A 12383-nucleotide genomic window follows, 5' to 3' on the forward strand; every position below is an offset into this window, starting at 1 on the left:
ATTATTTTAATATTATTATTATTATTAAAATTTATTAAATTTAATTTTAAATTATTTTTTAATACTTTTTAATTAATATAACTAAAAAAGTGATTTTTTTGGGGAACAGTCTCGATCATGTTACCAAACAAGCCCTTAAATGGGACCCATTCCACTTTTGTCCCCAAATAACTTCCTTGTCTGGGCTAGAATTCTTGTGGCGTTAGCCCATTAACATTATCGACGAAGATTGTGGCCCATTAATTGCTTGCAGTGAGAACTGCTCCGAGTCCGAGCACACTGTTCATCTCATCACTTTGGGATCAAAGTTTGAAGGCACTGTAAACGACGCAGAAAATCTCTGCGTCTTTGATCAAACAAGAATTGAAGAAGAGAGAGGGCTCAAATATGGACGCTGAATTGCTGGAATTGCAGAGACAATTCGAGTTCGCGCAGCAAGCGAAATCGAGCATCCGATTATCTGATAGAAACGTCGTCGAATTGGTTCAAAAGCTCCAGGAGCTTCACATCATCGATTTCGACCTTCTTCACACCGTCTCCGGCAAAGAATATATCACTCCCGTATTCCCTCTTTCTCTCTCTCTTTTTTCTTTCTCTACACAATCACCAAAACCTGTCAATTTCTTCGTTTGGTTCCCGTGAAAATGAATGAAAACGCAGGGAAGGAGAACTTATTTTTAATTTTCATTGTCAACTCAGCTCTATAGTATTGGATTTAGCTCAGTGGGATTCCAGATGTAATAAGTAATGAAAGATAAGCTGTTTACGGTTTCTTTTTTTTTTTTTTACTCATTTTCTCGGTAACCAAACAGAGTACTAAATTTTTAGTTTTTACTTTTTTGTTACCATTGAAATGTTTTTTTTTTTGTAAGTAATAATCATTTATATGATACTTGTTCACCATGGCATCTGAGATGAATGTGATGATTGTGGTACTTTAGGAGCAACTCAGGCATGAGATGGCGGCGGAGATCAATAAATCTGGGCGTGTTTCATTGATAGATCTTGCAGATGTTACTGGCGTTGATTTATATCATGTTGAAAAGCAAGCTCAACAAGTAGTTTCAGAAAATCGGGGGCTTATGCTGATTCAAGGAGAAATTATATCAGAGTCTTATTGGGATAACGTTGCAGAAGAAATCAACGAGAGGCTTCAAGAGTGTAGTCAAATTGCTTTGGCAGAACTTGCTACGCAGTTGAATGTTGGATCAGAATTCGTGGCTTCTATGTTGGAAGCCCGCCTTGGAACTTTGGTAAATTGCAACCTTTGTTCAATCTGATTTTTGCATCATAAAAGAATAAATTATGACATAAAATTGTTTTGGAGTTTAGGTGAAAGGTAGGCTTGAAGGCGGGCAGTTGTATACACCAGCTTATGTTGCTCGTGTTAGTGCCATGGTTCGTGGTGCTGCGAGGGGTATCACAGTTCCTACAAATTTGTCAGTCTTATGGGGAACTTTACAGCATTTGTTGCATGAAATGGATGGAGCCAGTGGTGTCGCTGTTGAAAGTTCATTTTTTCAGTCCATTTTTAATGGATTAGTGAAGGAAGGCGAGGTTCTTGGATCACTCCGTGCAGGAGTTCATTGGACCCCAACTGTACGATATGTAATCTTTTACATGGTTTCATTTTGTTTGGGCTGAGATTCATCTTATTGGAAGGAAAAGTTTTCATAGTCTTTGATGTAAATTGCAGTGAATCACTTATTTGAGTTTCCACTGTTGGATTAAAAAGTTGTTATTTGATGTTATTAATTTTTCAACAAAATCTTCCTATTAATTTTAACAAAATGAGAGTATTATTTACTGAATAGGTTTTTTTTTTATTTTTTTTACTGTAGAGGTACGCACATGTTGTTAGAATTCAGCTAGAATTGTTTTTATTAAGAACGTGATAAGAAAGTCTTGCATTTTAGAGACTGCCCTTTTGCTTTGGTGCTTGTATATTTCATTCACTAGACTAGATATCATTGATGGATGACAATTGTGATCTGCATGAAGGCTTCACATATTACCAATGTATATATAATTTGCCCTGATTTACATCGGTCATAAAAGCTTTAGAAAGAATTTAGGGCTGGGATAGTGTATCAATGAACTGGATGCTTTAATTTTCATGTGCTGATTGTATTGCCTTAAATTGCAAGGGCTTATTCTTAAATGTTGAGCAATTGTGCAACAGGTCTTTGCAACTGCTCAAAAGGAGTGTGTAGATTCCTTCTTTTCACAGGTTTGAGGCCCAGTACTGATAACTATATTTATGTTTGTAGTGCAGTTTACTATTTTAACAAGGACTAGGGGCACTGTATTCCACCATATTCTTATCCTTCTGAATTTTTTATTGTTTCCACTTTGCTGCAGAATTCTTTTATCAGTTATGACACTCTGAACAAACTTGGAATTTCCCAGCCTGTTCAGTTCTTGCTGGTATTTTATTGAGATCATGTTGATTTTATATTTCTGAAGTTTGGATTCTTTTTCCTTCTAAGGTCATTGGATTTATGTGAAGCATGACTGTTTACTTGACAATTCTTCTCTGATTGTATGATTAAAATGGTGGTCCTGCACTTCAATTTAGTCCAGGTATCCTGAAGGTCTTCCTATGATTACTGCATTTGCTCACCCCTCCTTGATTGAGATGTTGGATTCTGCTGTTGAGGATGCGATTGAGCGTGGTAGCTGGTAAGGGCGATGGTTAATTTTTTTCGTTTCCTCTTTCTTGTGGACAATGATGAATGGATTTCTTTTTCTTTACTCTTTGTTGTTCTCCAAAATTACTGCCTTGATATCATAATTTCTTGTATGGTGCATTTTGCATTTGATGGCTTTCAATATTACTATAACCATAGTTGTCAAAGGCATGCCTTAGGCCCAAGGGTCTACACCTCTGAACTTCAAAGGCTTTGATACTCCGACTCTTCATTTTGCTTAGCCGTAACCATGTCGAGATGACAAGACACAGGGCACAACATGGAATATGTCTCAGACACATATTCATGCAATCGGACACTGGAGTGACAAAAATCTCTCAAGATGAAAAGTATATTGAATTAAAGGATAGGTAAAAAAAAAAAAGTTAAAAGGAGAATGCAACATTGAATTAAAGATAGGCACAAAGGAAGTTAAAAAAAATATTGAATATTTCGAGAATCCAATGGTTGCATATCACAATTTTAATTGTGGTTGACTCTTTTTGGATAGATTACTTCAACCCATTCGGCCTACATAACATATCCAAGCATCTGTGTCTAAATTTAGATCCATATTCCCATATTTTTCTATTTAGAAAGTTCACAAGTCTGACACACGAATATGTACCCATTTCCGGCAACTGTGCTAGAGTTTGAATAACATAGCTCAAAGGCGGTCGCTGTTACTAAGGCGCACACCTACTGGCCAAGGCAAGCTCCTTAGTGGAGGCCCAAGGCCCAAAAAAGGCATGCCTCATAAACCTTCACCTCCAGCAATCCTTCTTGTACATAAATACCACCATCACCAGACTCAAAATGTTCCGATCTATCAGAATCTAGCATTGACAAGCTAGAAACTCAGTGGAATTTCCATCTTTGTCACCAGGATAAGGCCCAAAAAATGCATGCCTCATAAACCTTCACCTCCAGCAATCCTTCTTGTACATAAATACCACCATCACCAGACTCAAAATGTTCTAATCTATCAGAATCTAGCATTGACAAGCTGGAAACTCGGTGGAATTTCCATCTTTGTCACCAGGATAAGGCCTAAAAAATGCATGCCTCATAAACCTTAACTCGATGGAATTTCCATCTTTGTCACTAGGATCTTGTTGGAAGTTGGAACACTGCTCCCTAAGTAGCTTGCAGCTGGTCTTTCCATTTCCAGGGTGTATGTGCCTTAAGTCTCTCTTCTCTCTGCCTTGTTTGGATCTTCCTTGTTTATCTCTCCTCTTACCCTTGGCTGCAGCTTCGCTTTGAATTTCTGATCCTGTTTTTTCATAAATCGTAAAACTTAACACAAATTCCGCCTAAATAGTTTGCGCTTAGCCGGTCCCAAGTCCGGATAAAGGAGGAGGGTTGCGGTAGGTGACAACCAGCATAAAAATTTCGTCACTTCTTATGATATGGATTCAAATAATATAAACGTTGGGGCATCCTCTATTAACAAGGCGCTACATCGGAGCCTGAGTGTAATGAGAAATATGCAAGGTTGTAGGGCGTTCACCGAAAACGAAGCGCCATGCCGGCGCCCGGGTGTGGTATTAAGTGAGTAAGGGTTCCTACATCATAGACGGGTGTGGGTAAAGAAGTTAGTCCATAGGATAGATAGTAGAACAGATAGTGAAATAGAATATAAGATAGACATAGAAAACAACAGAAGATATTATAGAAGGTGACCAATTAGGGAGGATCAGGATAGGAGGAGGATCAGGGTCGGCACTTGAAATGTTGGATCACTTACAAGAAAATTAATGGAGCTTATGGATACCTTGGAAAGGAAAAGGGTGAATATTGCTTGCATTCAGGAGATTAAATGGGTAGGAGAGAAAAGTAAGGAAGTGGGTGATTCAGGGTACAAATTGTGGTTTACCGGAAAGGAGAGAAACAAGAACGGAGTGGGCAAAATCATAGACAGGATATTGAAAGATGCAGTAATAGCTGTGAAAAGAGTAGGAGATAGAATTATACTAGTAAAGCTAGTACTAGAAGGAAAAACTATAAATATAGTTAGTGCTTATGCACCACAAATAGGACTAGACAATGAGAGTAAACAAAAGTTTTTGGAAGATATGGATGATTTAATGCAAAGCATACCAAATGAAGAGAATGTTTTCATTAGTGGAGATTTGAATGGACATGTAGGAAGTGATAGACAAGATTATGAGAATGTTCACGAAGGTTTTGATTTTGGCAGTCGAAATGAGGAGGGAAAAAGCATCCTGGATTTCGCTATGGCATACGACTTAATACTAGCAAATACCTACTTTATAAAAAGAGAGTCACATTTAGTGACTTTCAAAAGTGGGCAATATATAAGCCAAATCGGCTTCCTCTTAATCAGGAAGACAAATAGAGCTCTATGCAAGGATTGCAAGGTCATTCCAGGAGAGGTTTTAACAAGTCAACATCGGTTGATGGTCTTGGATGTCAAGTTTAGGAACAATTCAAGTAAGGTCAGAAGAAATAGTATAGCTCAAATAAAGTGGTGGGAGTTCAAAGGAGTAAAGCAAGTGAAGTTCAAAAATGAGCTTCTCGAGTCCAAAGTATGAAAGTTGGGTATGGAGGCTAATGATATGTGGATACAGATAGCATCAAAGATTAGAGAAGTAGCTAGAGAAGTAACTAGAAAAGTACTTGGAGAGTCTAAAGGACATGGACCACCCTCAAAAGAGAGATGGTGGTGGAATTAGGAAGTACAAAAGGCAGTGAAGAGAAAAAGGGAATGGTATAAGAAATTACCTAAATGTGATAATAATGAGGCATATGAACAGTATAAGATAGCAAAGAAAGAGGCAAAAAAGGCAGTTAGTCAAGCAAGAGCACAGGCCTTTGAAAAGTTATATGAGAAACTTGGAACTAAAGAAGGGGAGAAAGATATTTATAGATTAGCAAGGAGGAGAGAAAGGAAATGACAAGATCTTAATCAAGTTAGGTGCATTAAGGATAAAGAAGGAAAAGTGTTGGTGAAAGATGAGGACATTAAAGAAAGATAGAGAAATTATTTTAATGATCTCTTTAATAATAGTCAAAATGGTAATAGCGTGAATATAGACTATAGAACAATAGAAAAGAATGTGAATTATACTAGAAGGATTAGATCTTTAGAAGTAAAGGAAGCACTTAAGAGAATGAAAGTGAGTAAAGCCTGTGGACCTGATGAAATACCAATTGAAGTGTGGAAGTGTTTGGGAGATATGAGAGTGGCATGGTTAACTAAATTATTTAATAAGATTCTAAACTCAAAGAAAATGCCTGATGAATGGAGGAGTATTTTAGTACCTATTTTTAAAAATAAGGGAGACATATAGAGTTGCTCAAATTATAGGGGAATTAAACTCATGAGTCATACTATGAAGTTGTGGGAGAGAGTTGTGGGAGCATCGACTACGTCATGATACTTCTATCTCTCTTAATCAATTTGGTTTCATGCCCGGTTGTTCAACTATGGAAGCGATCTTTCTCATTAGAAGCTTTATGGAGAAATATAAAGATATGAAAAAAGATCTACACATGGTTTTTATTGATTTGGAGAAGGTTTAGGATAGTGTTCCAAGAGATGTCTTATGGAATGTGTTAGAACAAAAGAGGGTATCTATTAGGTACATACAAATGTTAAAAGATATCTATGAAGGAGCAACTACTATTGTGCGTATAATGAGAGGGGACACAAGAGATTTTCTGATCTCAATTGGAGTACACCAAGAATCAGCCATAAGCCCTTACATTTTTACATTAGTTTTAGATGAATTGACGAAACATATACAAGAGAGTATTCCTTGGTGCATGATGTTTGCGGATGATATTGTTTTGATAGATGAGACACGAGGAGTCAATAGAAAGCTAGAGCTTTGGAGAAGTACTCTAGAGTCAAAGGGTTTTAAGTTAAGTAGAACGAAAACAGAATACATGCATTGCAAGTTCAGTGAAGGCCAAACGGATGATAGGGAAGAAGTTAGTTTGAATGGAGTTGTATTGTCCCAAAGTAATCAATTTAAATATCTAGGCTCAGTCCTTCAAGTAGATGGGGGATGTGAGGAGGATGTTAGTCATAGGATTAAAGCCGGATGGTTGAAGTGGAGACGTGTCACGGGAGTTTTATGTGATCGTAAGATTCCCAATAAGTTGAAAGGAAAATTTTACCGTACAGCCATACGACCGGCTATGTTATATGGTAGTGAGTGTTGGGCATTGAAAGAGTCGTATGCGTCTAAGATAAGAGTTGCAGAGATGAGAATATTAAGGTGGATGAGTGGCCATACTAGACTAGATAAAGTCCGTAATGAGTGTATTAGAGAAAAGGTGGGAGTGGTGCCAATTGAAGATAAGTTGAGGGAATGAAGATTGAGGTGGTTTGGTCATGTGAAGCGTAGACATACGGAGACTCCAGTTAGACAAGTAGAGCACATTAGGTTAAAGGATAGAAAGAAAAAAATGGGTAGACCTAAATTGACTTGGAGGAGAGTAGTACAACATGACCTAGAAGTATTACATATTTCTGAGGATTTAACTCAAAATCGTTTAAAGTGGAGAAAACGGATCCATATAGCCAACCCCAAATTTTTGGGATAAAGGCTTAGTTGAGTTGAGTTGAGTTGAGTTGTAAAACTTAACACACTTCTAAGTCCCTCTGTTCTCTATTCTTGAAATATTTTATTTTATTTTTTCAAATTTTGAGTGTATGTTCAATTTGTTCAAGGTGGCTAATTTGTTTTATGTTCAATTTTTTTCTTGGTGACTAATTTGTTTACTTAAGATCTATGCTATGGAAATTGTTAAATTCTTTCAATTTGTTTAGATAGAATTAATTTCTTTATTTTTTTTTTCTGAAGGTTGAGTATTAATTCATAAAATATGTTATGAAATTAAGTAATATTGAACTTCTATGGAATTTTTTTTGCACTTTGTGTCACTCAGGTGCACACTTGCACCTTGCAACTAGGCTCCTTGTTGTGTTTTGTGCCTTTTAACAACTATGGCTATAATTTTTTTTTTTTTCTAATTTGAACAATAGTTAAGCATGATAAAGTTATAACTTTATCTCTAGCTCATACAATAAGGGTTATCCTCGTCATTGTAATTGTACTTGTACTTAGACAGGGACATCAGTACATCGCATTGAAATTGTAATTTATAGCTCCTGACGGGCCATATTTGATGGTGGAAAGTTAGGGACAAAATATGTTTTTAGTTTAACATTTCATTTTCTTTATTTTTCTGATTTCTGAAATAGTTAACCTATTTACTTGTTTAATGATAGAATTTTCTTTATTTTTCTTGTACTCTTTGTTGATTATATATTAAATGTGGTATATCTTCTGCTATTACTTACTTATCTGTTGCCACTTCTTTCCTCATTTTTCGCATGTATTATGTTACTTTGTCACGGCTATTGTTATTTTCCTTGTGTGGTCGTTACAACTAATATCAGTCACATTGTTACTTATATATATATAGTCATTGTTATCTAGCTTAACTCTTATTTTCTAAACTGTCTTGATATTTAATGACACACTTCATATTGGTTATCACTGAATGAGCCTGTTTAAGAACTTTAAGAATGTAATTTTTTTGAGCTGTATGTTTTAAGACAGTATTGCTTTGTTACATGATATGATTGGATGGATAATTGCAGGATTGATTCTCTTTCTATATTACCTGCATCCTTCGGATCACAAGATGCGTCTAAGATTTTGTCACTTTGTCCTTCTGTTCAATTAGCCCTCAAGGTGACATTTTTCTATGTCCATAATTGTTCATTTACTAAATCAGGTGAATTATTTATTCAGTTTAGTTGCTTTCTGTTTCCCTTCAGGGTAATAAAGCACTCATCCTGGGAGAGTCATATGTATTCAATAATGGTTTTGTCAAGGTAGTTCTCTTGCCATTTATGTTGGAGTGAAACTTTTGAGCTATGCATATATTTCATATATTTGTATTCATCATTGTTTAGATGTGTGACATGGTGCATATAGGTTATAGTTGCCAGTTGTGTAATTTAGTCCTGTTGTCTTACCAGCTTATTAAGTCAGATTGACCTGGCTCTTTCAGCTGCTGTTTTGAACATAGAGGTTGAAGAGATTTAAAATATCAAGGCAGAGGGGAATCATGGGCTTCAGTGTCCTTTTCTCCATATAATTTGATTGTTTCTCTTTTTATGTTGGAGAGTTTTCTTTGATAAATTTCTTTGTAAATCACTTGAACTTAACTCCTTCCGTCCTTTTTATTTCCCCCAAAAAAAAAAAAAAGAAAAAAAAAAACCTTGTTTCCTTCTATATTTACCAAGATGTGGACCTTTAATAAAAGAAAAGACTGATGAATTCCATTTCTTGATTTCCTCTTTTTTTTTTTTTTTTTTGCTCCAGCACTATCTTGTGGTTATTGAACTAGATTTTTGACAATTAGTTATATCTTTTTGGTATCTCATATGAATTCTGATGCCTGCAACCTTATTTCTATGTGGCCAGTCCATTTATGATTGCATGGAAAAAGAGATGGATGCCTTTAGTCTCTCAGGGTCTTCTGGTGTTGTGCTGAGCGATGACTCAAAATTGGTTAAGGAAGTTAAAGTTAGAAATGATTCCAGCAAATCTAGTGAGGTAAGCAACACTGGTAATGAGAAAAAGAAGAAAAAGGGAAAATCTGCTGGAACAAAAACAGCTGAAAGCATTCCTGATGATGATGACTACGTTCCTGCAAAATCTAAGAAAAACCAAAGGAAGGGCAAGGATGCATCTTCTAATCAAGTGTCAGATACCAAAACAGGAGCTAAAAAGGATTTAGCTAAAGATGACAAAATTAATGTTCCTTCAGAAGAGTGGGTAACGCAAAAGATCCTCACTCTGGTTCCTGATTTTGAAGAGCAAGGTCTGTTGATGTTGATTGTTCTTCCTTTTATTGTAGCCACTTGGCCAATTAGGCATTAGTTTTATTTCCACCTCTGACTGGTGCAATGCTCTTATCTGGCAGGTGTAGAAGATCTGCAGATAATACTTAGACCGTTATCTAACTATATGAGGCCTATGCTTATTAATTATTTGAAAGAGAGAAGGAAGGCGTTATTTACAGAGAATACTGAGAAAATGAAACGGTTGCTTGATAATCTGCAAAAGAGGCTTGATGAGGTTAGCACAACTATTATCGCTAATTATAATTCAGTGTTTTTGGCATCCTCTCAATTTAGTGTTTTGTATTACATGCAGACTGTAGTTTGTACTTCTAATTCTGTTACCTTTTACATGCCAAATCATGTTCTGTCTTTTACCTTTTTGCAGTCTTTCTTAAATATGCAGCTGTATGAAAAAGCACTAGATTTGTTTGAAGATGACCAATCAACTTCAGTGAGTTCTGATGTTTAGCACAAATAACTTTCCCTGGATATGTTAATATTCCAAGAGGTTATTTTATGATAAAATGTGGTAAATCAGGTCTTATCTATGATTTGTAGGTTGTTTTGCACAGGCATTTATTAAGAACAATAGCTGCTTCTATTGCAGATATGCTCTTTCATAACTTGGTAGGGCTTCTGTATAATCCAGCTTGGCTTACCATTGATTTGGTTTTACATTAGGATGTTTCCTTTGAAGGATTGTCTGATGCTTGGAGTTCCTCTTAATGTAGGACATGCACAACAAATTGAAGAATGGAATTGAAGTCGAAGAGTCTCAGAGTTTAGAATCTATCACTCTTAATTCTGCAGAAAGAATTGCTCTTGTATGAAGTATCTACCACCCTATTTTACGTGTTTTGTTAAAAAAGTTTAAATAACGCTCAAAACTGACATATGGTTTTATACAAACCACCCCCCACACCCACCCCCCCCCCCCCCCCCCAAAAAAAAAAAAAATAATAATAATAATAATAATAATAATAATAATCTTGTGCAGGCCAAAAGTTTTCCAGGATCCCTTACAAAGAAAGCTCTTGCAGTTGTGGAAGCTTTGGAAGGGAAGGTCAGTGATTGTGTAAAATGAGAATTTTTCCATTCCTATGATGATTTCATATTAATTGTCCTTCAACACTTTGCTATTCCTTTTTTATTTTTCTTTTTTTTTTTTTTCTCTCCGTGGGGGAGAGAGGGGTGTGGTGGTACAGTGGGTGGTGTGGACGACGAAGGAGAAATAAGTTATTTATTATATTTGAATTTTATTACTTTACAATAATTGATTGGTTTTTTCCTTTGTTAAAATTAATTTAATTTGAGAATTTATATAATAAATTAAAAAATATATTGTTTTATAATTATTTATTTGTAAATTTTTAGTTAAAATGTTGAGTAACTAAATATTAAAATATCTCTTGCTTGTTTTAAATTAGATTTTATATTTTTATATATTAATGAATTATGCATGATTAAAATTTTGTATATTTCATTTAATATATTATTTTATAAAAATTAAAAGTGTTGAAACATGTTGGGTCGTGTCAACTGTCAAATCGTGTTAAATGGGTTATGTCGTATTGAATTAACCCAGTAAGATTTAATATTAATCGTTTCATATTGTGTAACCTGTATAATAAAAGGGTCGTGTTCGTGTTTAGATTTCGACATGATTCATTATTGTGTTGACCATAATTGTGTTCGTGTTTGCATATCCACCAGCTCGAATTGCCACCTCTATTCTAGATTCTGTGGATAGACTCTAGAAAAAAATAGAATATTAGAGGATGCAGCATGGGAACAGTGATCAATAAAAATTCGTGAAGTGGAGATACTGTAATATACTCTCTCCCAAAACTTCCATTTTAGACCAAGCCGCAGATTTTAGTTTGTTTTCCTATGAGAAAATAGTTGTACCATGGTTTTATCCTAGGTCCTTTCAAGATGTGATCTTTGTTGGTTGAACACAATACTATGAGAATTATCAACTAAGCTAGACATCCCGTGCCCTTAGTTATACAACTAGTTCAGGAGATATTTGATATTACATGTCACTTTCATGAGATTTACTGCTATATTCAAATATGATTGTTCTATGTGGCAGCGGGTAGAAGCATTCATGACTTCACTGAGAGAAATGGCAGAGGAAAGGTATTTTTTCTTTTCTTTTCTTTTCTTTGATACGTTTATTATTTTGAGTTCATGGTTTCCATGTAATTTTTTTTTTTTTAACTCGTGTGTATGTGAATTTAAAAATGTGGTGGTAAACTTTTACTTTTTATTCTCTCTTTCCAGTGGCTTACTGTTGAAGAAGCTTGACAAAAAATTGGAAAGAAGTCTTCTGCATTCATATCGCAAGGTATGCCTGAGCTGTTATATATAAAAATGTCAGACTTACTCTCATGAATAGGTTTTACAGAAGGTTCATAAGAATTATAATCTTCTCTTCTTTATATTAATATAGCTGTTGTCAACTTTTCATGAAGCCCTTGTGTTTTCAGCCTAATTGTTGATTATACATAATACAGATGATGACATGCAGTCCATTGTTAGGTTCATTGTTTTCAGCTGCTTATGTGATGAATCTCCGAATCAATTTTTGTCACTATAATCTTGCCTTGATAATTTACTTTCCTATGAGTATTTGATGTACAACTAGAGGGGAAAATTGGTGCCTGATTTTTGTTGTCACTGTCAGGATTTGTCAGCTCAAGTTTCTGCTGAAACTGATCCAGTGACTCTTCTGCCTAAAGTTGTTTCCCTACTCTATATTCAGGTTTTTTTTTTTCATTTGAATTCTGTGCTTGTGA

The 12383-nt window shown here is 35.4% G+C and overlaps 1 protein-coding gene across 1 annotated transcript; it reads left to right on the top strand.

Annotated features, from left to right (window-relative positions):
- Window positions 1–265: 265 nt before the first annotated feature.
- LOC110644233 (E3 UFM1-protein ligase 1 homolog) lies at window positions 266–12349 on the top strand (the record flags this gene model as incomplete). Its single annotated transcript, XM_058142592.1, is given in 17 exon segments — window positions 266–561; window positions 942–1253; window positions 1333–1599; window positions 2183–2230; window positions 2362–2427; window positions 2579–2682; window positions 8329–8422; window positions 8509–8565; window positions 9161–9560; window positions 9663–9817; window positions 9968–10033; window positions 10141–10209; window positions 10314–10406; window positions 10580–10645; window positions 11678–11724; window positions 11869–11932; window positions 12272–12349. Coding segments are annotated over 17 exon segments (2160 nt in total), but the record flags the coding sequence as incomplete, so codon positions are not given.
- Between the last annotated feature and the right edge of the window lie 34 nt (window positions 12350–12383).

The sequence above is a fragment of the Hevea brasiliensis genome, unplaced genomic scaffold (genome assembly GCF_030052815.1).
Source record: "Hevea brasiliensis isolate MT/VB/25A 57/8 unplaced genomic scaffold, ASM3005281v1 Scaf578, whole genome shotgun sequence".
NCBI lineage: Eukaryota > Viridiplantae > Streptophyta > Magnoliopsida > Malpighiales > Euphorbiaceae > Hevea > Hevea brasiliensis.